Raw genomic sequence first — 27,204 nt, 5'->3', positions numbered from 1 at the left:
GAGTCTTAGCTAAGAGCCATCATAACTGTAAAACACAAGTTGTGATCTGTAACCGAAGTGCTATTAAGTTGCTCAATGTACATCGAAAAAAAATAACTACAAATTTAATGGTAATGAAGCATACTGTATTTTTGTTGATCACGAAAAAAACAAAACAAAAAGAACAATGTTGTACAAGCAGTGTGTTTGTTTTCCGCCAGAATTTGCCACACAGCTTATTATTGCTTTTCTTTTTTTATTTCTGCATTATTATTTTTTTGTCTTTATGCAATTTTGTTAATATTGCTAGGTTTCTTTATTGTTCATGATTTACTGTATGTATTCACATTTATGCAGTTTACTTATCATCTTTGTGTACTATGAATAACCCCCAAAGGTGGTGCCATCATTATGTCACAGCTGAGGGACCACCCAAAGCCTTTAATACTAGAATTACCAGAGCCTACGAAAAAACTTGTAGATCCGTCCCACCTAAAATCGCTTCGCACCTCTCCATCAGCGTCTTTTGTCCTGTAAATATGTCGATAAGCAGCAAGCAGCCTGCTATCACATCCCCTACCGCCGCACAGTTTTCTCAGCTTAAGTCTGTTTACCTGCGTGTCAGTTGCTTGGAGAAGTCAAGCAAAATCACACCTTTTATAAATATTATATCGTTATTTGGAACACATGCATTTCATGTGTGTTCTGTGTCTACAACTATCTATGTACAGTAAACACATTGTTAAAACAGAAACGTTTTCCATGTTTTAGCAATAATTGACAAAATGTAGACATGAAGTGTATAATGTTTTAAGCCTGAATTCCAAATATCAAATAAACACTTTCACAAAAGGTACAAATATAACAGAACAAGTGCACTTCAAGAATATAACTGCAGAAAAAGAACCCTTGTTAAGGTGCGACATTGACATACATTTGCTATGACCGCTTCGGTGGCACAACGGTATCAACTGTTGGTTAGGTAATCAAAACTTCATGGGTTCAACCCCAGATGTGTCCCTTTTGAGAAGTGAGCTGCTCTTATTCTTGCTATTTTAGATTAAAAACATACATTTGATTTCAGTCTGTAACAACCGGTGTTTTTTTGTTTTTTTTAATTCAGTTTTATTCTCTCAGTCGCATTCATGATCCTAACCCCCTCCTCCCCCCCCATTCTGACACTTCTGTTTTAACATAAAGACGTGCTATAGCTCTGCAGTCTACTTGTGACTTTACGCTGTAGAAAGTAAGTAAATAAATCAAGGTAAATAAGTAAATAACATTCAATCTGGCTCTTATATACAAAGTACAGCGACGGCAGCTTCCACCTGCAGCTATAGAATCTTCAGTACACAAGCGACTCTCCACGCTAGTGTTTAGATCTGGACGGTGTATGTGCCCCGAAAAAATGTTTACGTAACTGCATTCTCGTACCATTGCTTGCGTACTAAAGTGTCAGCAGGCACTTTTCGTGGCATTACACGTATTTTTTGAGCATGCCCGTGTCAATCAAACACAGGAAGCTCTGCAGTCTACTTGTGACTTTACGCTGTAGGAAGTAAGCAAATAAATTAAGGTAAATAACATTTGATCTGGCTTTTATGTAAGTAGCATAGTGAAAAGTCAAGCAAAATGTCACCTTTTATTGGCTAACTAAAAAGATTACAATATGCAAGCTTTCGAGGCAACTCAGGCCCCTTCTTCAGGCAAGATGTAAGTAACATATAAATGTTAATGTTTTGGGCACGTGCACCGTCCAGATCTAAACACTAGAGTGGAGAGTCTACAGCTGAAGGTGGAAGCTGCTGTCACTGTACTTTGTATATAAGAGCCAGATCGAATCCCATTTACCTATTTATCCTGATTTATTTACTTACTTCCTACAGCGTAAAGTCACAAGTAGACTGCAGAGCTATAGCGCGTCTAATTTTGCTTGACTTCACACTCTATACAACTCCAAGCAACTGACACGCAGGTAAACAGACTTGAGCTGAGAAAACTGTGCGGCGCTGGGGGATGTGATAGCAGGCTCCTTGCTGCTTATCGACACATTTACAGGACAAAAGACATTGATGGAGAGGTGCGAAGCGATTTAAGGTGGGACGGATCTACGAGTTCTTTCGTAGGCTGTGGTAATTCTAGTGTTAAATTTCAGGCTGTGTTTTATGTCTCTGAGGGTCATTATGAGTTGTTTTTCTTTTGTTTACTACAAATAAATTCTTCCTTTAGAAAGATTCATCGTTCAGCTTTGCCTTTTCCAGCCAGATGTTTTGTGGTTTACCGTCTCCCATGAAGGGTATTTCTGTGTATTTTAGAACTAAAGCTTGTGCCCCATTTGGTGCCTGAGCAAACATTGAAGCCTGTCTTTTGAGCTTGGGCTCAGGCTGCTAGAGTCAAGGCCTGTTTCTGAGGCTGATCAGTTAGGGCCTGGTCAGGTTTGTATATATTCAGAGGCCTGTTCGTCGTCTTTTGCCAGTTTTGTGTCAATGAGTCATAATTCTGTATAACTGAAATAACTAAAATTTTCATCCATTTCAACTCATTTACTGCATATGCAGAGCCAAAACCAACCCAGGACAGGGTGCCAGTTCATCACTGGGGACAGGCATGCACAAAGTTACACTCAACATTATGGTATCATTTTTAGAGTTAACAATTAGTCTAGCATACATATCTTTGAATTTGGATGTGCCCAAAGAAAAAACTAGAAACAAAAGAGAACAGGCAAACTCCACAGAGACAGTGACATAGGCCATTATAAGAACCCAGGACTCTGGAGCTGAGCGACTACAACACTAGCTATTGTGCTGTTCCAACAACTTTCAAATTCCATGAATTACAATTAAAAATTGCCCATACATGAGTTTTATTACTTAACTCCTAAGATGTAAGGAGTTGATCCAACACTTCTTTGCATTCTGTTTCAATTGAGAGACTCTGGCACTTTACAAGACACTGCACTTCTTATTGCCTCCCACCTCTTTCCTTCTTTAGACTGGGCTGGGTGGGGGTTATGGGCGTTGATAAAAAAAAGCAGGAAGTAATGGCAGTGGCACATTATTACAGAAAAAGCTGGCAAACCTGCCCTTCAGGTTTTTCTTCTGTTCTGCCAAAATGCAATTACAGTGGTTTAAGAAAATATCCATAAAGCAGTATCAGGACACAGGACTCTAGTAATTAAACAGCTCATGTGTTACCCGGTGTTACACTTCATACAGTGTCCTGCCAACACAAAACAACACACTTCTTGGCAGGCAAATGTAATTTTTGTTCTAAATGAAACACTAGTAGTATGAGTAGGATAGCTGCTACCCAGCATTGTTACGCACTGAAAAGGCTACGGTTTTCATTGTTCTTTTTACTTCTCAAAAGAATAAAGTCCCACCAAAAATAAAACAAGAGTTGGAAAAGTTTGGAATGCTTTTCAAGCTTGCTAATGGGATGCGATTAACACCTATTATCTTATCTGAAAGAAAACATGTCAGTTTTACACCTGATTTTATGTGTGCAAGCTAGCTGATAAGCTGAAAAGCTATATAACAGCAGCAATATACATGCCTTGAAAACAACCAGTTATCGTGTCAAAGTACTCTGATTAATATTTGTCATGAATTCCGAAATCCTACATGGTACAGACATACAGTACCTTCCAAATGTTAAATATAATGCTCTTTGAACTCGGAAGAAGCTCTCTTTGGTTTGCATTTGGCAATGCTATATTAGAAATGAGGGCGGACACCCACTGCATTGCATACCTTGCATAACATCTAATGGTATGTAAAGATTTTAATGTGCAGTAAAACTCAAACAGTGACAAACATATGTGCAATAAAAGATGACACAACGGTCATCTAACAGAACAACTCTCAACTCAGAAGAGTTGATCGCTGCTTTATGTGTTTTTATGAAACTTACAACAATCCACTCATTTAATGCAATACTTAATATGTGAGACACCTGCAGGAGACTATACTTTTGGCTTAACATAAATAATTTAAAGTTATAAAAAAAACAAATTTACACTGAGTCATCGACCCATTACTGAACCTACTTAATCCAATTGAAAGATGTAAAGATTTACATTAATAAAAACAACAATTAACATTTTAGAAATTTAGTTTTGATACCACCTTTCAACATAAGTCTAGTTCAGGGGTCTCCAACCTTTTATCCCCTGAGAGATACTTTTACAAAATGAAAATGGCCGAGAGCTACTCATGTTTTCTAACGTTTATTCTCATAGCTTATTTCAACCCAAACAAACTGAATAAGCTTGTTTTGCCTGAACATTTACAAAATGCTGGTGTCCACAACTCACATTAAAACACCACAAAAAATATTTAGTTCACCTGCAAGTGCATTTTGTATGTCTGTATGCATTTTCTAGTGTATCTTACACTATTGCATTAAAACTTGAATGCTGTCAAAACAAAACAATGCAATTCCAAATACACAGATATTATGTATTCATTTGTCATTTTGTTACATGTCACTGTTCCACTTCATTCGAGTATTCACGTGTCCAGTTGCATGTGTGATGTGTTTTTTAGTTAGTCAGATGACTTGCACTGCATGGAGTCAACAAGAGAGGCAGGTGTATGGTGGAGTGTAGCCACTTAGGTTCACTCTTATGGGGTCATTTAAATGTTCATCTATCAGTCTTGTTGTGAACTTTGATTTCATGACATTCATGTCAGAAAAGGCAGACTCCCATGGGTATGTAGACCCAAACAAAGCAGACATTTTCAGAGCTCCTTGGTGATTATTCTTATAGTTATCTGGCTCTGCTAAGCTCCAGAAATGCTCAGAATGCTGTTGAGACTTTAACTGCACATTTCAGTCATATGAAAAAGTTTGGGAACCCCTCTCAGCCTGCATAATAATTTACTCTACTTTCAATAAAAAAGATAACAGTGGTATGTCTTTCATTTCCTAGGAACATCGGAGTACAGTGGAACCTCGGGGCACGAACGTCTCAGAACACGTACAAATCAGGTTATGACCAAAAAAGTTTGCCAAACTTTTGCATCTGTTTACGACCACACACTCGGGTGACGAACAAGCCAGTTTCCCTTCCAGTTCGTACGCGCCGATGATTTCCGCACAGTGTTCAGTCTTTCCCTGTACATTGTTCTCGGTCAGACGTGCATGCATTCGCTGTGAACTATTTGCTCTCTATTTAGTGTGCTTTTGCATTAATTTTGCAGTTAACCATGGCCTCTAAGCAAGTGAAGAGTGGTAGTGTTGGTGAAAAGAAAGGTTCGAAGAAAATTGAAATCGAATTAAATTAAGACATTATTGAAAAGTATGAGTGTGGCGTTCGTGTTACTGATCTTGCCGCCGAGTACAAGAAAAATCTACGATTTTGACTATTCTAAAGCAGAAAGAGTCCATTAAAGCAGCTGATGTTGCAAAAGGAGTTACATTGTTAACTAAGCAGATGCCTCAAGTGCTGGAAGAGGTTGAACAACTGTTGCTAGTGTGGTTGAATGAGAAGCAGATTGCAGGGGATAGCGTAAGCGAGGCGATATTATGCGAGAAATATGCGAGTGGCTAGTTCTTCCTCCTCACTTCCTTCATGCCGGAACTCCACTCATGCATGGTTAGATTTCTTGGTTGTTTATGGTTAGTTTTTGTATAAATTAAGGATTTTTCAGATTTTATTTTTTTTCCCTGTGCTTAAAACCCATTAAAGAAAAGTGTTTACAGCAAGCGGTTCATAAGGCTGTAGAGTGAACTTGCAATGTTAGTTTTCTCTGTTCAAGGTTTTCTCAGTGTTATTCAATGTTTTTACATTTAGTTTACAATTACACTGTGTATTCTATGGTATAATTAACTATTTTTGTGCTTAAAAATCTTTAAAAAATATATATTTACATACAGTTCATATGATTTGGAACGGATTAATTGTATTTACATACAATCCTATGGGGGAAATTAGTTCAGGTCACAACCAAATCAGGTTGCGACCAGAGTTTTGGAACGAATTACGGTCGTGACCCGAGGTTCCACTGTACTGGGGTGTTTTTATAACAAAGATTTTTAGTGCAACAGTATTTAGTTGTATGGAATTAAATCAAAGGTGAAAAACTGGCTGTGCAAAAATGTTGCTGATTTGAATGCATGTCACTGCTCAATATTGATTACGTGCAACACCAAATTGGTTGGATTAGCTCATTAAGCCTTGAACTTCATAGACAGGTGTGTCCAATCATGAGAAAAGGTATTTAAGGTGGCCAATAGCAAGTTGTGCTTCCTTTGACTCTCCTCTGAAGAGTGACAGCATGGGATCCTCAAAGTAACTCTCAAAAGATCTGAACACAAAGATTGTTCAGTCTCATGGTTTAGGGGAAGGCTACAAAAGCTATCTCAGAGGTTTAAACTGTCAGTTTCAACTGTAAGGAATGGAATCAGGAAATGGAAGGCCACAGGCACAGTTGCTGTTAAACCCAGCAGGTCTGGCAGGCCAAGCAAAATACAGGAGCGGCATATGCGCAGGATTGTGAGAATGGTTACAGACAACCCACAGATCACCCTCCAAAGACCTGCAAGAACATCTTGCTGCAGATGGTGTATCTGTACATTGTTCTACAATTCAGCGCAATTTGCACAAAGAAAATCTGTATGGCAGGGTGATGAGAAAGAAGCCCTTTCTGCACTCACACCACAAACAGAGTCGCTTGTTGTATGCAAATGCTCATTTAGACAAGCCAGATTCATTTTGGAACAAAGTGCTTTGGACTGATGAGACAAAAATTGAGTTATTTGGTCATAAGAAAAAACGCTTTGCATGGCGGAAGAACAACACTGCATTCCAAGAAAACATGATTGTTATGATAAATTAAAACATATAAATCTAAATGAATTACAAAAATTTTCCATCAACTTAATATTTTATTATTTATTTAGTATTTATTTTTTTCATTTTTTGAAGGGGCAATTTAGTCTTGGTTTAAAGTAAACAATAAAGCAACAATAAGAAAAAGCCACTATACTCTTACTGATTTACATTATATTATATTATTGAGAGTAAACACAGAGCTGCAAAGTGCCCCTTAACTTTAGTGGTCCAGGTTCAACACACAAACCAGTAAGGAACCTGTGTGCCATTTATACAACTTTTCTAAAAGCATTCCAGTTTCCACCCACACCACAAAGTTATGACTGTAAACTGGCTTTGAAATAGTAGGTTTACAGGTGTATGAGGTGTGCTCCTCTATGGACTGGTGTGCCATCTGGGGTTTGGTCTTTTCTTTTGCTATATATTACTGATAGGCAAAATACACACAAATACCAACACTATATACATACATACATACACAGTGCTGTTCTGTACCACCTCAGGATGACAGAGAAATGGGGGCCGAGTAGTTAAGGCTACTGACGCACCTCTCCAGGTACCTGAATGCAACATATGGCCTGCAGAATGACTGACAAGGATTTGAATACTCTCCTTGTGCATATCTATATATATAATTCACTAAGCTGCCGACAAGTAGCCACCCATGGAAAGCACGCAAGACAGCCACGGCCACCAACTCTAAGACTATTGGATACGACGACAACTCGCACAGCCACGCCCACCAACTCGGACGTGACGCCTCGGAAAACACGCCGTCATTTATGTTCGTTTGAGCTACAGTCCACATGCACCTCTGAGCCACGTTGACTTTTCGGTTACGACGCACGACCGCGTGCACCATTGCAAACTGTTTTACACGCTACATATAGCAATTCGAAACCGCGACAAACATGCGTCTTCTTAGATGGTCCTGCAGGAGCACGGAAAACGTTTCCCCGCCCACCAACACTCCTTATTCCCCGGCCCGCGTCCACCGCATCCACGACAAACATGCGTCTTCTTAGATGGTCCTGCAGGAACACGGAAAACGTTTCCCCACCCACCAACACTCCTTATTCCCCGGCCTGCGTCCACCCTCGCTCTCTAGGCATTCACACTGCCTGCTCATGTGCCCGGACGCTACAACTCACCGACCACCCCGTAAGTCGCTTTCGTCTGTGCTAGGAGTCCACATGCACCTCTGAGCCACGTTGACTTTTCATTATTCTTTTGGGTTATGACACCCGACCGCATCCACCATCGAAAACCATGGGAAAGAAACAACGAAGCCCCGCCCACAAATCCAGCTGTGACCCACATTGACTGTTCATTTGCCTTCTATTGCCACTGCCTCAAATGTATTTCATGGAAACAACACTTCTTTCAATGTTATACAGATTCCTGCATCAGGTAACTGCACGTGCGCTACACTGAATGGATCAACGTGTGTCTACCTGGCGCAGAGAGGCGTGGGTGAGCCGTTGAACCCCATTCGTGCTGGAAACCGGGGTTTGCATTTGTTCCCCACGAACGAGGAATTCCCAGTAAGTGCGGGTCATACGCTCGCACTGATTACGTCCCTGCCCTTTGTTCACTCCCCCCCCCCACACCCGCTACTACCATGGTCGGGTGACATAAAACACGGTGTCAATCCAGCTGTGACCCACGTTGACTGTTCATTTGCCTTCCATTGCCACCACTTCAAATGTATTTCATGGAAACAACACTTCTTTCAATGTTATACAGATTCCTGCATCAGGTAACTGCACGCACGCTACACTGAATGGATCAACATGTGTCTACCCGGCGCAGTGAGGCATGGGTAAGCCGTTGAACCCCATTCGTGCTGGAAACCGGGGCTTGCAATTGTTCCCCACGAACGAGGAATTCCCAGTAAGTGTGGGTCATACGCTCGCACTGATTACGTCCCTACCCTTTGTACACCCACCCACCTCAAACCATACCCCATAACCCCCCCCCCCCCCCCCCCCCTTCCCCACAGCTACTACCATGGCCGGGTGACTTGGTGGATTATATATAGAAAAGCAGCCAGAATAGCAAAGAACAATGAAAAGTCTACGTGGCACAGAGGTGCATTTAGACAGTTCCAGACACAAAAACGAATTAGGCTCTGTTTGGGAAATGAATAGTCAATGTGACTCACAGGTGCATGTAGACTGTGCAAAGACGAAAACGACTCAGGTGACGAGTTGGGGGTGGGCACATGAGCAGGCAGTGCATACTGAACTAGCATGATGGAGGGGGCGGAATGGGCATCCTTCCCCTCTCCTCCCGTTCCGCCCTCCGTGCCCGAGCGGGAGGAGAAGGCGCGACGGCGGTCCTCCAGTTTTCAGTCACGGATAATTGTATGTTGGTTCGTACCGTGCATTGTTACAATGTTACTTTTCTTGGTGGTTTATTAAATTACGGATTTTTGAAATGTTAATTTTTTCCCTGTGCTTAAAAATCATTAAAAAAGCGTCCTGATTATGCGGCGTAGCGGCTAGTATGCTTTATTTTTGGTAGTCTGGATTACTCCTAAATCCCAATGGTAGGCTACAAAAAGTAAAGTGAATGAGCAAGTGTAGATGTATGCATGTAGCAAGTGTATTTATTCTCTTCTCACAAAACAGATTTCAGCTGTTACCAAAGGTGGGTTGATACACAAAATGAAAGGGTAACCAACCATTTCAGGTAAGTATAAGAAGCCAAAATGCCTGAAAGCTTTTCAGATTTATGGGTCACAGGGATATTACATTGAACATTTGGACAAAATGCAGATATCTGGTTGTATCTACAGGCAATTTTTAATATTTATATAGAATATTTATATCATTTTTATATGAACTAAACATATTAAAAAAGAATAAAAGAACACCCTAGAAATCTAAAATATAATATGTACAGGAAAAACAGTAAAGAATGATGCCAAAAGCAGGGCACCTACTTCAAAGAGATTGTTGAAAATAAAATTTAACAAAGCTGAGCTCATCCATCACTAAAGTGTAGAAGGAGGAGTAACATTTTAAGTATTGCGTGAATGACTAGAAAAGAAAGTAGCAAGGGTTATGAGGAATAGCACTTACTATTTGGCTGAATCAGAGAGCTGGTATTCTCTCCGTCTGTCATAACACTCTTGGATGCCTGGGTCATTCCATAAACTCTTTATGGCTTCAACATAAGGGCTATCAAACATGGTCACCTTCTCTACATCCACCTCACGGACTATATGTGCATTCGCCTGTAAAGAAAAAAAGAAGAAAACGTGAAATGTTATCCACTAGCTAAATGACTTAAGGCAGGGTGTAACAATTAATAGTAAGAGATATGTACCCCTGGCTAGTTTTATTTATTTAATAAACTGTTTTCAAGCAGTGTAGCCTAGTGGCTAAAACGCTGGACTGCAAAACAATGTAGACATCACTCATTCAGTCCACACCCATGACTTTGAACAAATGTTTTAACTTGCCGAGGCTCAAAGAGCAGCATATAAATACGGGGAAACCTTTTGTAAATATACTGTGGTCAAATAAGGTAATGCAGATCCCACAAAGACAAATATTGGGGCCCCAACCTGGTCGTTCCCGTTTAACTCAGTCACAGAAAATGTAACGATAAGGGCCGCTATGCCTGCCAGTACAAACAACAAAAGTTAAGACCAAAAATAGGAAAGCCATCTGGCTAAGACAACGAGATTCATCTCAAGCTTCTAGTGATAGGGAGCTACTTTTTAAGATGCAGTCCGTTCATAACTGACCACCTACTTTTGGCAGTGGCAGGCTTAAAGGTGGGACATCACCTTGTCTGTGAAGCAATGATACAAAATTACGAATAGTTTAACTATTCGCCTTTGCATCCTATGACAAAATGAATAGTGGTGCCTCAATGCCAGATGACTGGGATGTCAGGTAAGGACAGGTCAGGATGGGGAGCATGCACTGGTACAGTGAGTTACCGCACCCACCACATGACGAAACAGCTCAGGATCCTGGTTGGCAATCCCCAGAGGCAGACACGTGGTCCAGTCCCACCCTCCGGAAATGACCACCTATCTGCTGCAGCCAGGTGTTACGTGGGCATCCTCTTGGTCTAGTCCAGCCATTCAGGTCCTCAGATCCAGATCACCATCTGGGAATCGGGCCACATGGCTGTAGCGCCATAACTGATGCTCCCTCACAATGCAGGTAATGTGCCTCATTCGGGACTCCATGAGCAACCGCTCATTCGACACAAAGTCAAACCAACGGTACCCAAGGATTTTCCGGAGAGACACAGTACCAAAGGAGTCTAGTCTTCATCTCAGGTCACTGGATAGCGTCCATGTCTCGCAACCATACAGCAAAACAGGAAGCACCAGGACTCTAACGACTTGGACCTTTGTCCTTTTGCAAACACAATAACCTGACCATTGTCTTACACATTGCAATGTGGATTTACTTTAGATTGTTTTGTTGTTTGGAAGCATAATATCTCTTAATTTTCTATGAATCCTCCATTACTGTTTTCTCCATTCTGTAATTTAAAATTATTACTTTGCTAAAATCCTTGAGAAATCACAACTCTCATTGTCTCTATGTATCCTGCATTGTTTTTTATTAGTTCATGTCTGCCTTGCTCCAGTACAATAATGTGGCTGTTTTCTATAACGTATTTGAATAGCTACTTATCCCAAGCTCCTCTGCCAGTATCCACACTTAAGCAGCTAATATATGAGATACACACCATATTGATCGATTTATTAATTTTTAACGCAGAATGGGGTGGCACAGGAAACAGGCAATGTTATCTAAGAACACTAGAAGGTAGCCATGTTGCATGAATTCCTGACATTGCCTATTGAGGAAGAAAATGTCATCCTGGAGGGCTATGAAGGGGTTAAAAGGCCTCCAAGCCAATATACACAATACAAATATTTTCAGATCCGCCGATTGGCAGGGCCTGCCTGATCCAAAATCATTATTATTAGGTGTCGGATTCTCTATTTTTGTGCAGTAACCTTGAACGCATCTCTGCGATTTCAAACCAAGAATATGTACAATGGCGTGCCAAAGTACTGTATTCCGTCCCCTTGAACATCATCATAATTTTCTGCTTGACGAAAGATTTGTACACATACAGTACCTATCCATTCAGTATTTTAATGTGAACTCTTATGCTTCAACAATAAATTTCCAATTTTCAATAGTCAAAATAAACCATTTTCTATAGATATTTAACCAAAGAAGAAAAACTCAAACGTTAGTATGTGCATAGGTATTCAAGTCCTACACTTTGTCGAGAACAATTTTGCTGCAATAACAGCTGTGGAAATATTTTCAAACATGGACGAACATTTTTTCGAACTTTTCACACTTTTGTCAAGTTACAACATATTGAACACAATTTGGTTCTGAATACAGACATGTTTCATGTGAATTAAAAAAAAGTAAACAATAAAATCTGTGTATTTTTTTTAAAATCTTTTTTGGCTTAAAGAGTTTTTAGCATCTTGATAGTATTCCCTTGATCACCTGAAAGATTGAGGTGAGAGAAATACAAGCCACACTATAACTCACTGGTCAACCCCAATAATTCATGACATAACTGTATAAAACACCTCACTTTTAAAAATAAAAGTGCTCTTTCTAGTCAGTTCATTTCACCAACAACAACAGAAGGTATCTGACCAAAAGGACTGTTTCCTGAAGTGATGTAAAAAATTGGCCAAGTCAAATGTCAATTTAAAAGACATGGTGTCAACCAAGTATACCAAGTATTTGAATTTTAAACTTTCAAATTAGTTTTGAACATTTCAACTTTAAAAAACATTTATATGCAGTCATATGAAAAAGTTTGGTAACCCCTCTTAATTCTTTGGATTTTTGTTTCTCATTGGCTGAGCTTTCAAAGTAGCAACTTCCTTTTAATATATGACATGCCTTATGGAGACAGCAGTATTTCAGCAGTGACGTTAAGTTTATTAGATTAACAGAAAATATGCATCATAACAAAATTAGACAGGTGCATAAATTTGGGCACCCCAAAAGAGATATTATATCAATACTTAGTTGAGCCTCCTGTTGCAAATATAACAGCCTCTAGACGCCTCCTATAGCCTTTGATGAGTGTCTGAATTCTGGATGGAGGTATTTTTGACCATTCTTCCATACAAAATCTCTCCAGTTCAGTTAAATTTGATGGATGCCAAACATGGACAGCCTGCTTCAAATCATCCCATAGATTTTCGATGATATTAAAGTTTGTGGACTGTGATGGCCATTCCGGTACATTGTCCTTCTCCCTCTGCATGAATGTCTTTGTAGATTTCGAACTGTGTTATGGGTCATTGTCTTGTTGGAATATCCAACCCCTGTGTAACTTCAACTTTGTGACTGATGCTTGAATATTATCCTGAAGAATTGGTTGATATTGGATTGAATTCATCAGACCCTCGACTTTAACAAGGGCCCCAGTCCTTGAACTAGCCACACAGCCCCACAGCATGATGGAACCTCCACCAAATTTGACAGTAGATAGCAGGTGTTTTTCTTGGAATGCGGTGTTCTTCTTCCGCCATGCAAAGCGTTTTTTGTTATGACCAAATAACTCAATTTTTGTCTCATCAGTCCAAAGCACTTAGCTTGTCTAAATGAGCATTTGCATACAACAAGCGACTCTGTTTGTGGCGTGAGTGCAGAAAGGGCTTCTGTCTCATCACCCTGCCATACAGATGTTCTTTGTGCAAATTGCGCTGAATTGTAGAATGATGTACAGATACACCATCTGCAGCAAGATGTTCTTGCAGGTCTGGAGGTGATCTGTGGGTTGTTTGTAACCATTCTCACAATCCTGCACATATGCCGCTCCTGTATTTTTCTTGGCCTGCCAGACCTGCTGGGTTTAACAGCAACTGTGCCTGTGGCCTTCCATTTCCGGATTACATTCCTTAACAGTGAAACTGACAGTTTAAACCTCTGAGACAGCTTTTTGTAGCCTTCCCCTAAACCATGATACTGAACAATCTTTGTTTTCAGATCTTTTGAGAGTTGCTTTGAGGATCCCATGCTGTCACTCTTCAGAAGAGAGTCAAAGGGAAGCACAACTTGCAATTGACCACCTTAAATATCTTTTCTCATGATTGGACAAACCTGTCTATGAAGTTCAAGGCTTAATGAGCTAGTCCAACCAAGTTGGTGTTGCAAGTAATCAGTATTGTTCAGTTACATGCATTCAAATCACCAAAATTTCAAGGGGACCCACATTTCTGCACAACCAGTTTTTCACATTTGATTTAATTTCATACAACTAAATATTGCTTCACTAAAAATCTTTGTTCGGAAAACACCCCAAAACTCAGATGTTCCTAGGAAATGAAAGTCATACATGCTATTGCTTTATTAGTTTATATAAGCAAGATATGAAATCATATGCCTTAAATTAATTTCACTTAAATTACTGCACTGTAACATTTTATGAGTTGGGCACTGGAATTACTTAGAAAGAAAGATGGTGTAGATGATCCTCCTGATAACCTTGGGCTCCCAAATACCACTGTTCCCTATACATACTAACACACTTCTCCATCAAAGTAAAACAAATCATTTCTCCAGATTCAAACAAGCCATTTATAGTACTAAGGTTGAACTTTGTGAATTATAGGGACACATTCAAAGATGAAATTTCAATTTCACAACAAACCAGTAAAACACTGTAAAGCCTTTCTGCGCCCAGCTAAAACAAAAATAAGATGATGCCTCAGTTAAGTATGGGGTCCTTTGTTCACATACTCCTAACTTTACAGAAGTATTTAATTTGAATATAATTCATAATTAATATCATCTAGTTGCTCCATTTCTGTCAGTCCAGAAAGGTCCCACTTCATGAAGATTCCCTTCAGGACAGAAATAATACACTGATGTTAACATTTAATTGGAAAGGCGCTCCACTAAGTTTGCCAACAATTTCAGCCATGCCATCAACAACTTGAACTACTGTTTGCACATATTTAGTCATTGGCATTGTCTCTGTTGCCCAGAATGGCTCAACTGTGTCATGACAAGGGGGTTCACTGAGTGACTTTTCCATCAAACTGACATATACTGTATATAAGCAAATCATTTTATTTACTGGGGCTTCACTGTAGCCAAATGTTGAATGAGGTTGGGCACGTATGTCGCTCTCATCCAGCTGCCTACCAAATACTGCTGGGAAAGGGTCTTTGACAAGTGCGAGCTTAGAAAATGGGTGAGTGGATTTCATCCTTAAGTGCCCATCCCTGGAGTGTGTTCAAAAAAGTACTCCTCATAATACTCTTGTATGGAGTGAAGATAAACCTGAGATAAAAAGGTGAGAAAGGCTGCAAAAAATTCTGAGTTATATATCCAAGGAATATCCATGGAAAAAAAGGGATAAAAGCATTGTTTGCATCGGCACAGCTGTACATGCCATTTTAAAACAACTTTAAAACTGCATAACTGGCCGCCTTTTTGTTAAATTAGTACTAAACTAAACTTTGTTTAGTAAAACAGAGTATTAGTGCCCAGGCTTCTCTTAAACAGTACGTTAACACCTTCAAGAATGACATTAACTAAGGCCATGTCACATTAGACAACTTTTTTTGAGTCGTAGCCTAATCTTAGCTTAATTTACTTAATCTTCGGGAGCAGTCGGCAGTCTGCTCCCATAAAGCTGGCTGCATTATGTGACATGCCCAGCGACTCACTCCAATTAGTCTGCGACTTGCTGAGATAAAATCCAACTGGTTTCATCTTGTCTTTACTCGTCAGTGTGTGCCTTTGTGTGCATGAGCGTTGACAAACAATGAATGCTCATCTCGAAGTCCAATGCATATAAGGCAGAGATGCAGAATAAGGAGAGCAGGTGTTTTGGACCTAACAAACAGAAGAAAAGCTTGTCTGTCTGATGTCTTATGTTTCATGTTTCATGACAAAATGGAAAAGGAAAAAAAAGGCAGACACTGCAGCTGAACCCACTTATCTGTTAACCCTTCATACAGCACCGGCTCTATCAGGCATCATGTTAATGGCTGTCAGAAAAAGGGAAAAGCAAGATTGTACTGGAAGGTCAGCACTTGGCTGGTAAATGTGACATGTCCAGCGTTTAAACTGACGTGGTCCAGCAAGGTGATCAGCAACCAATGTCAGCAAGTCTGACATACCCCACACAGCTAGCAGTCGAGCCATATGACATCGGCTTTAGACAAAAAAATTCTACATCAACATAACAATATTTTACACAACACACTGACGTGGTGCCACCACCTCGCAATCTTCTTCTTCTTTTGGCTGCTCCCGTTAGGGGTCGCCACAGCAGATCATCTTCTTCCATATCTTTCTGTCCTCTGAATCTTGTTCTGTCACACCCATTACCTGCATGTCCTCTCTCACCACATCCATAAACCTTCGCTTAGGCCTTCCTCTTTTTCTCTTGCCTGGCAGCTCTATCCTTAGCATCCTTCTCCCAATATACCCAGCATCTCTCCTCTGCACATGTCCAAACCAACGCAATCTCACCTCTCTGACTTTGTCTCCCAACCGTCCAACTTGAGGTGACCCTCTAATGTACTCATTTCTAATCCTATCCATCCTCTTCACACCCAGTGCAAATCTTAGCATCTTTAACTCTAAATTCACATTCCATTTGCTCCCTGCATGGAGTTTGCATGTCTGCATTGAGTTTCCTCCGAGTGTTCCAGTTTCCTTGCACAGTCCATTGACCATCAGGTTGGGTGAACTGGTTTTGTGTGTGCATTCGTTTGTGTTCGCTTGCACTCAATGATGGCTGGGATAGACTTAAGCTGCCCTGCTACTCCTAATTAATGGATTAAACTGCTTATGCCAATCAGAATTTCAGATGCACCTGTAAGTAATCATTTAAGAAGAAAGGAGAATGGCCATTCAAGTACATAAGCCGGCAGTATTGTTTTTCTTTTTAGCATTTTCTTTAGTCAGTAACACATAAAATATGTGTTATCTTTCAAAATCTTCAGACTATGACTTATATTCATTTTTAACATCCTATGTTTTATGTTAGAAATGATTCTGAGAGCATGTACGAGAAGGGCTGATTGAAAAGTAATGAGACTGTCCCTGTTTCTCTTTCAGGGAGGTAGATATGTGAATGCTGTGCAGGTGCTTGTGAACAGCATACTGTATATCGACATGTGGGAAGCTGCAGCTGGACCGCTGTATTCATCAGCATTCTGTCACAGTGAATGGAAGCACCTTGGATGTGTCATCATGGTTGATGAAGAAGACATTCCTGTGAGAGTACGGCAGAGGTGTGTGATTGAATTTTGTGTTCAGATTGTTAGAGCGATAATGAAACTCTTGAAATGTTACGGCAAGCATGCAGTGAAGAAGCAATTAGCCATGCTGCTGTATTTTGGTGGTGGAAGCACTTTAACACTGGCGTCAAACAGTGTCATCCACTACGATTATGTCAAAGCTAACAAACTGTTGTAAGAACACTATTCAAATGTTGGAAAGGACTCCTGATTTCTTAATCTTGACTGTAATGTGCAAGCCTTCTGTCTCCCTGCAAAAGTTCGTTAGCCTGAATAGCTGGTGAACATCTGGCAAACTGAAGACAGCAATGAATTTCACTCAGTAGTCAATACGGCCGTTTGGCCTGTGGATTTAATTAACTTTGCTTATGAAGTACTTTCCTTAACTATTAGGCTATATCAATCTGTGGGAAAGGTTTCTGATAGGATCTGCCAGAAGAATCGTAGAAAATGTACTTAGTTTCCAGGGTTCTCCAGCAAAAGCAGGTGAAGCAACTAATTAAACACTTACTAGTTTATTGTACAGAAACAATATTATCTTAAAGATATAAAAAGTTTTACCACAACCTGGAACTTGAGAACCTTACAACCACTGGCCACAGACTTGCTGGAGCAGCACAATACTTGACCTCTTCAACGACCAGGACTTTTGAATTGTGACCCCTTGTAACCTTCTACCCTTCAAACAGCACTGAAGAAATTAAAAGCATGAGCACTGGGCTAACTGCCGCAGCTCCATTTATCTTTGTCAAGTTCAAGAGCCTGATGTGGTTTGTATACTGAAAGATTATTTGTGTCATTGTTGGTTTTTTTGTTGTTATTGTGCCATTGTCGAGGTTTGAGGTGATGTGGAACTTTTTTACAGTGTAATTCCCAGCACTGAACCTGGTGAATCAGTGGAGCTAATCACTCCCTGATGGACACACCAACCTAAAAACTGCAGTGTCTTATTTGCAAAGATGTCTTTTTCTATTAGTTATTCAGCAGTCCTATGGTTTCACATGGATGTTGCACTTCATTATGGTGCAGAATCAGAGCACGGGCACAGTCATATGCAATAACTCAGTTCTCAGAGCTCATCCAACCAACAAGCCTAACCTCACCCAGCCATCTGTGCAAATGCACAAAGACCACAGATGAACCATGTACCAGTGTTTAAGACAGCAGCATCAAGGACATGACTGGTGCCTGAAAGGAGGCAGTGACTCACAGGGACAGCAGCACACATCCAGAATCACTGTAGTGTATCTGGTGAGCCCTTCTCTCTTGAGGTTAAAAATGCAGCTGCTGCAACTGAGCTTGCCAAGCAAATCCAGTCTGATCAAGCTGAACGTATCCATATACGCTGGGGCACAATGCTTCAGAATCTGAAGAAACAAATGTTGGTCAACATCTCAGTTTGTAGCAAAATGACAATTCTCTGAAGATGTTCAGAAAAAAGCTAGAAGAAAGCAGAATTCAGAAAGTGTTTTCTTGATGGATCAAAGTAAACCGAAGCCTGTTTTTTCTGCAACCTTAACCACAGCTTGGTGATCACAGGCTTCGCCTCAGTGATCGCTGAAGGGCACATGCATTTTATGTAATTCCACTGGGTGCCTATTTTATTTGAAAGTTTCAATCTATCAGACAGCACACTGGTGATACAGTATACTTCATATGTCTTGTCTTGAAGACTAAGAGGAAAAGAAACTGCTATGTCACATACCCTAAAAGTATAAAAAAAAGATATACTGGCAGGAAACCTGTCTCTGGTTTTTTAATAATATTGCTGTCAGAAAAAAAATTATTTTTGAAAATGTTAAACCAACACTTGACACACTGTTAACAGTACAAATGTGATATTTAGCACTTCCAAAATCTGAGAAATGGATAGAAAAATGGCATAAGATGTGCTAAGGTAGAAAAGGTACACTTTCCCAATGATCTGTTTCATGAAGGTCCTCAAAGGAGCTGAAGGCCACAGCTTATTCTGCATTTCTGGACTACTTATTACATTTGTATTGTAAGTACGCAAATTCATTTCCTACTTAAATTCGCAAATGCGATCATCAATTAAATGTCTGCATTAAAAGTTTTCTCTGGCCCCAAGTCAGGCTCAGTGCCTGGTAAGGGGATTCAACTTCAATTTCTGGGTCCGTACTTTGCAATTCATAACAGAATTAAATAATTTAATCCACATTCATCTCTTCAATTATAAAGTCTGCAGACAAAAAGGGGATGAAAGGGAAGCAGAGGGCACCTCCTAAAAAAGTAGGAGGAAGCCAGCAGAACTTAGCACAAAAGGGGCAGGAGCACAGGGACCCTTAGATCCCTAGTCACCCCAGTGTCCACTTCTTAGCCATCATCGATGGTAGACGGGCCCCCAATACCCAGTGTGAAAACCACATTTGAATTCTTGCACATGCTTCCCTGTGTTTGAAGGCAACTCCCAGAATTCCTACTAACTATGCCTTTGTTCTGTATGCTTTAGTGCAGTGGTCCCCAACCTTTTTGACAGCAAGGACCACTTTATTAGACACAAATTTTATACACAATTTACATAACATTTCTTTAATTATTAAGTTATTAAGCAGTTTGCATACGTTTGCAACCTGAGATTTTTCTTCTTTTTTTGCATATAACAAAGACATATGCTTTGCATTTGCCAGTCCAACAGATTGCACATCACAAACATTAACACTGTTATCGTTTTTTTCGTGTCTGCCGTTTCTATAGGAGGGTGACAATGAGTTAAATTCCAATGGATGTTTTTCAAATGTTGACAAGCAATAAGCAAAAGGTATCACTGAAAACCACAGAAGACAAAAACAGCAAAAAAAAAACAGTACGAGGAAAGTTCGAAGAAAGAATTTTTTTTACAATGTTTCTGTTTGGGGATCGTTGTGCAAACGTGCACAACTGAGCTGTGACCACAGATCTAACTGCTCTGTGGATGATTCATTCAGGCATTTCAAGGTCACTTCGTTGTAATGAAAGCATCTGCTGGATGTACTTCGTAGTAACGCGATTTCTATAGACTCGTGTCATATGGGGAAACTGTCGGGACCGTAACAATACTTTGTTGTAATACTCTCTCACCTCGGTCTCTCTCCTCTCTCTGCACCGCTGCAAAGCCCCGCCCACCAAGCGTTCTGAAAAGTCTGAGTGAGTCTCCGTTGCCGGCAGTTCTCTCGCGGCCCGGCTGTCAGACGGCTGCGGCCCGGTGGTTGGGGACCCCTGCTTTAGTGTGTCAACCAGCCTGGCCCAGCAGATCAAGCTTGACTGACCAACGACAGCAAACATCAGATTGTTTGGACGGACCAGACACACAAACATTAGTTTTATTACATGTATACACATTACATATATGTTGGATTTGTTAAAATGACATTTACATTTGTTTTTTTACTTTTAAATTAAATGGGTTAAAATTAAAATGGGTTAAAATAATATCAAAGTTTCATAAAAATACATCAACAGGTAACCACTTACAGTATCACCACTGTGCAAGAAACAGAATATTTGCTTTCTTCTTTCATTTTATTTGTTCAAGGCCTTATGAGCCCGTAATGATTCATCAGATGTTTAAGGGGGGGACTTTGGATCACAAATAGTGCAGATTAGAAAAGAGCGGAACACATTTAACAAAGTAAAACCATGCCTCTGTACTAATTTTTTAATTTACATTTATACTGATTAGGAATGATCTGGTTAAGCAGACACTGGCATTAAATACTGTAATTAAAATGAATTTGTTTAACAGACCAAGATGAGCCACACCACATCCATCTGTGCTTTTTATTATACACTTGCTATGCATTTTGTACATGCATTTTAATATGTGTCCTTCAATCAGAGCTGCAATCGGAGGAGTGCGTGTGAATCTATTACTTCTGGTAGTCACCATGGACTGGAATCCACTGGTCACGTTTGTTGCTGTGATACTGATACAAAAATATAAATCCAAATAAACCAGTTTCAGACTATATTATATATGCCCTGCAATTATAAAACTGTGGGTTACAAAAATACACAGGGGCACATATCTAAATTGTGATTTGCCCGTTAAACCTTTGAGTTGCAGCACTGCACTCATCAGAGACACTTGTGTGTTCTCTAGGAGGCTGCAACCCTCTCCTTGTTTGATTTCATTTAACCCATGGCTGCTGCACATAGACAATCACATGGTGGTAGGGGGGCACACTCGTTTCTAGGAAGCAAGACACTAACAGTCGCTTGCAAAGTAGTCCGAGAGTGGCATTAGTATGTACAAATTTGTTTATCACAGGCCCAATGAAGAGGATTCTGCTGCCCGTATGTTTGTGCATACTAGGTAAAGAAAATGAAAGGGAAAGTTAATTTCATAATGAAAAATATAAATCAAGAAATGAAACTTTTCAGCTGTTGAGCATTCACCAGGTAACCATAAGAGTATAAAAACATAAGAAATCTGACCAGCTAGTGGAGGCCACTCAGTCCATCAAGCTCCTTTGTTTATCTAAATTCTAAGCTGTCCTGAAATATCATCCAGATCCTTCTTAAAGTGTGTCAAGGTTTCTGCTTCAACTACTGTACATGTCTTGGTAGTTTGTTCCAGATTCCCACAACTCTTTGCATAAAGAAGTGCTTCATGGCTTTAGGCCCAAATGCACTTCCCCTTAATTTCCTTTGGCATCCTCGAGTATGTCATTCACCCTTAAAAGCTGAAAGAATTCTGTTGGACCAACTTTATCATTACCTTTGAGAACTGTAAATACCTGGTTTAGGTGCCCCCGCAGTCCTGTCTGGTTGAGAATAAACATTCTCCACGTGTGTCAGTGTATGACATGTCCTGGGATGCATCTGGTTACTTACTCTCTTATGCATATCTTCACGTGCTGCTATGTCTTTCTTGTAGTTTGGACACCAGAACTACACACAACACTCCAGACGTGGTCTCACTAGTGTATTACATAGTCCAAACATAACGTCCCTAAATTTAAATTGAACAGTTTTTACAATATAACCTAACATTTTATTTACCTTTTTTAATCGCTTCTGCACGTTGCTTAGATGATGAAAATGTTTTGTCAAAATAAACCTATAAATACCTTTCAGAGGTTGCCTCCTGTAGGATAGTGTCTCTAATTCTTTTATTTATAATTGACGTTTCTTTTTCGCCCATGTGTAGCACTTTGCTTTTTTGTACATTAACGTCATTTTCTAAGTATCTGCCCAGTTCTGAAGCTTGTCCAAGTCTTTCTGAATTGTTTTTGAAGACTACTTTGTTTCTGCCATTCCTCCAAGGAGAAATACTAAAGTCTTTTATCTTTTTATATTTCAGTGTGGCATTATTTTACACCTATTTGTTCCTTCTGTTGATGGCAGTTTTTTTATAATTTAAAGTGAAGAATGCTGAAAACACACTAAGACAAAAGCCACTCTCCTTTTTGGTAATAAAATAAATAATTTCAACTGGTGATCAAAGGCATGCTAAAGTACAGTGCTAGGCTCCCCACTGCAACCAGAACCCATAAGAACACCAACATTTTTTTTGAATAAATTAAAATGGTACCACATACCTGAACGCCTTCTAGTTGAAAATTACATCTCATACCCAACACAGGCCTAAGCAAGCAACACAGCTCTTCATTCTTTTATTTCAATAAGTTATGGCCTATAGTAAACGATAAGTAATGTCACCATGGTAGGTAGCACAAATGACAATCCAAGCAGTTGTGTAAGCTAGTTATAAGGTTACATATGGGACATGACCCTAATACGGGTGAAGGCACAGGGAAGGGCGATGCACTCATTTTATTCATCATCACATACTTTAAGGTAGAATAAATTGACATTATGATGACACAAAGCTCAAAAAATATTTGTAATTGAACTAGAAAGCTCGAGGGCAATCTTAATCCCAGTGTGTCACTCCCCATGAGAACTAAATTAATTCCTGCTTCCTTTCTTTAAAATTAAACCAGCTGATCTGAGCTTCGAAAATTTTACACTGCATCACACTGTGATGGAACTCAAACACTCGTAGGTACTTTGTACGTTGATGAGCCCCATAGATTGTAAAACAGCGCCATCTGGTGTAATCCATTTGAAGCAAAGTGAAAGAGGATATGCTTATAAAAAGAAAATACTGTACTTTGAAACATTAACAAATAAAAGGTAAAAATGTCCCCAAGATCACATACAATTACAATTACTGTTCCATTCAGAATTATAAAATTGGATAATGAAAAATATCTTATAGGTCCCATTTCTACTTTTGAAATAAAATAAAATTGGAGAGCACAGACAGCTTGTATTGTTTCTGAGAAATGTAATTCTACCATAAACATACAAAAATTAGGATTTTATTAATATCCACGCTAAAATGAATTAAGCAGGTCTGATAATGAATAGATGAATGAAGGGACAGCCTCATAAAGGCTAAACTCGTATTACATTCCACTGGAAAATACTCCACCAAAATTTTAAAGAATAACATTTCCCAGTAGAAAGTTAATTACATATTTGGCTCAAATAATTCTACCAATGCCTTAAATACGCTTGCAAAGAACATAAAAGTGCATCAATTATGAATAATGTCACAAACTCCTCAGGTGTTTTTTAACATAAGAACATAAGAAAATGACAAACAAGAGGAGACCATTCACTCCATAAAACCTGCTTGTTTAGCTAGTAGCTAAGCTGTCCCAATATCTCCTCCAGGTTCTTCTTAAAGATTGCTAAGGTTTCGGTTTCAACTACGTGTCTCTGTAATTTGTTCCAGAGTCCCACAACTCTTTGCATAAAGAAGTGCTTCTGGCTTCAGTTTTAAATGCACTTCATCTTAATTTCCACAGATATCCTTGAGTATGTGATTCACCCTTTAGCTGAAAGAATGTTGCTGGATCTACTTTATCAATGTCTTTGAGGATTTTCAATATTTGTTTTAGGTCCCCACGCAGTCTCCTCTGCCCAAGACTAAACATTTTTAATTCTCAGAGTCTGTCAGAGTAGGACATGTCTTTCAGTCCTGGGATGCACTTGGTTGCTATCCTCTGCACAGCTTCATGTGCTGCTATGTCCTTCTTGTACTGTGGTGACCAGAACTGCACACAATAATCCAGATGTGGTCTTAGAAAAGCATTATATAGTTTGAGTATAACAAACCTTGACTTAAATTCAACAGTTTTTATTATATAACCTATCAATTTATTTGTCTTTTCAATTTCTTGTGTTTTTTGTTTAGTCAATGAAAATGTTGCACATAAACTCCTAAATTCTTTTCAGAGGTTGCGTCCTATATGACAGTCTTCGACCTTGTATTTATAACTGATGTTCCCATTTCCCACGTGTAGCACTTTGCACTTTTCTACACTTAACTGCATTTTCCAGGTGTTTGCCCAGTTCTGAAGGTTGTCCTGGTCTTTTTAAATTCTTTTTGCTGCATCTTCAGTGTCTGAAATTCCTCCAAATTTAGTGTCATCTGCAAATTTGACAAGTTTACTAACAATACCAGAATCAATGTCATTAATATAAATTAGAAAAAGTAGCAGTCCAAGGAGAGACCCTGAGGGACTTCACTGATGACACTGATCAATGTGGAGCTTTCTCCTCTTATCTGTACTCTTTGTCTTCTGCTAGTTAACAAACTAGAGATCCCGTTTTGTAGGTTACCTCTGATGCCTGCAGCTTCTAGTTCCAGAATTAATGTTTGGTGAGGAACTGTATCAAAGGCTTTTTGAAAGTTATGGTAAATTATGTCATATGCTTTTGTCATTCCGTTTGTTTCTTCAAAAAAAAAAAAAAAACTAAGAGATTGGTTCCTTCTCATAAACCAATGATGGATGCTATTTAGAATATTATTTTCATTTAGGTTATTTTCTAATTTATTTTTTTATTATAGTTTCCATAATTTTGCATGGCACAGAAGTAAGACAGACAGAGGAGCAGCTTCAGTGACAGACTGCTGTCACTGTCCTGCTCCACTGACAGATTGAGGAGATCGTTTCTCCCCCAAACTATGCAACTCTTTAATTCCACCCGGGGGGGTAAACGTTAACATTCAACATTATACATAGTTATTGTCTGTTTTTCACCTGCATTATTATCATTCTTTAATTTAATATTATTTATTGTATCAGTATGCTGCTGCTGAAGAATGTGAATTTCCCATTGGGATTAATAAAGTATCTATCCATCCATCCATCCATCCATCTATCTATCTATCTATCTAAAACTTACTGGTCTGTAATTTCCAGGATACATTTCTCTCACTTCTTGAAGATTGGAGTCACATTTGCAACTTTCCAGTCCTCAGGTACTTTCTTCTGTAGTGACTGCTGAAAATATGCCTAATAAAGGTTTATATGCAACATCTTTCATTTCTTTCAATTCAATTGGTAAGATCCCATCAGGTCCGACGTACCTGACTCTCCTATTTTAAAATCTATTAACTCAGAGTTTGTTTTTACTTCTCAATGAGTCATTCCACTTGTTTCTTCCTTTAAAAAATATTTGTGTGAAATACTTATTCAGTTCTCTGCTCAAGCTGCTGCCCCCGCGACCCGACCTCGGATAAGCTGGAGACAATGGATGGATGGATGGATGGATTCAGTTCATTTGCTATTTCCTTTTCATTTTAATATTTAGCTTTAGTAGTTGGTCAGTTTTCTGTTTTGCAAAGTAACATTTAACCAAAGAAAGACAGAGTGGTCCAAACTGTAGAAAGCAAGTCAGAAAGTTAAGATCTCTGCAGAACTTGAACTGAACTGCAAGAAAGATAACTAAGACCCCAGACACAAATAAGAATTCATATGGCTGGTTTAACACCCCCTTAAGCTCTCAACAGCCAGCTCATATAATTATGGTTATCTTTGTCACATAATGTAGAAAACACACAAATTCCACACAAGACAATGGCAGGGCATGGGTTTCAGCACTGAACACTTCACTACCATGATATTGAATAATTTATAGCTTTCTATAATTTTGTATAACACCACCAAAACAATGTAGCACAACAGCACCATGATTACTTTTGCTATACGGTGTCCAGCCGTTGTCTGCGCAGTTTGCACAGTATTCCTATTTTTCCATAGATATTCCTCTGTTTTTTTTTCTCCCTACATTACTAATGTTGTGCTGGTTAACTGGCGACTCAAAATTGTCCCTGTTTGAGTGCAAGTATAAGCAGGGACTGCAATGGACTGGTGCCTTGAAACTGGCCGTTTTCTACTTTCAGCCCAGTACTACTGGGATAAGCTTTGGCCCTGCATGACCACAAAGTAGATTAAACTGTTTAAAGAATAGTATTTTATGTTCATGTTGACATATCTGCACATTTGTAACTGGCTTACATTACAGCACAGAAGTAACCTGTTAACCGATTCTTACACCCTGACAATGCTGTGGATAAGATTCAGTCTCCTTCAGGCACAATACACAATGTTTGGGGCAGGGCTGTACAGACTTTTGGACAAAAACAGCATAGTAGTTTTTAAACCACAGTATGTATGTCCATGGCAAAATTAATTTACAGAATTAATGATGGAATTTGCTTTGAAGATAAACAGTATATGGATGATTTTTTTTAATGCTTCCTTGTGAAAAAAGTCTACAAAAAGAGGATGTATTATCTGTTAAATGGTTAACCTGCAATTTCTGAGCTTTTCACTGCCAGGGTACTGCTTCTGCACATGACATGAGACATCAACTCAACAGTAATTATGTAACACAATTACTATATTTCTAAACTATTATATGCAATACATGTATTCAATATGTCTGCAATAGATTGGTGCCCAGTCCAGGGCTTTGCTCCTGCCTTAAGCCCTACACTTGCTTGGTATAAGGACCACCTCCTCGTGACCCTACGCAGGATTAATGGTATGGGTATGGCCTAGTATATACAGTACGTATTAGCAAGCATTACATATTTAAATACTGTTTGTTACGTTACAATACTTGTTATTATGGTAGACTGTTCAGTAACTTAATGACCTGTGGGCAGAAACTGTCCCTGAATACACTGATGTTGAATGTCAGTGGTCCTAAACTATTTGCCAGAAAAGAAGTACAGAGAAAAATGACTGTGATGGCTGAAGTCTTTAATTATACTTTTTGTCTTTAGTAATGCAGA

At 39.3% G+C, this 27,204-nt stretch overlaps 1 protein-coding gene across 3 annotated transcripts in view; it reads right to left on the bottom strand.

The window, feature by feature from the left end:
- LOC114652196 (guanine nucleotide-binding protein G(q) subunit alpha) overlaps positions 1–27,204 on the bottom strand; it is a 634,881-nt gene that overhangs the window by 391,366 nt on the left and 216,311 nt on the right. For all 3 annotated transcript variants that reach the window (XR_007935073.1, XR_007935072.1, XM_028802443.2), the window contains exon 3: positions 9,907–10,061. Coding sequence is in view for 1 of the 3 variants with exons in the window: in XM_028802443.2 (XP_028658276.1) it covers positions 9,907–10,061 (155 nt within the window). In the remaining 2 variants the exon portion in view is untranslated. The remainder of the gene's footprint in view (positions 1–9,906; positions 10,062–27,204) is intronic.

Source organism: Erpetoichthys calabaricus, chromosome 5 (genome assembly GCF_900747795.2).
Source record: "Erpetoichthys calabaricus chromosome 5, fErpCal1.3, whole genome shotgun sequence".
Classification (NCBI taxonomy): Eukaryota; Metazoa; Chordata; class Cladistia; order Polypteriformes; family Polypteridae; genus Erpetoichthys; species Erpetoichthys calabaricus.
The sequence above is the reverse complement of the archived record's forward strand: the minus strand, read 5'-3'. Positions and strand labels throughout refer to the sequence as shown.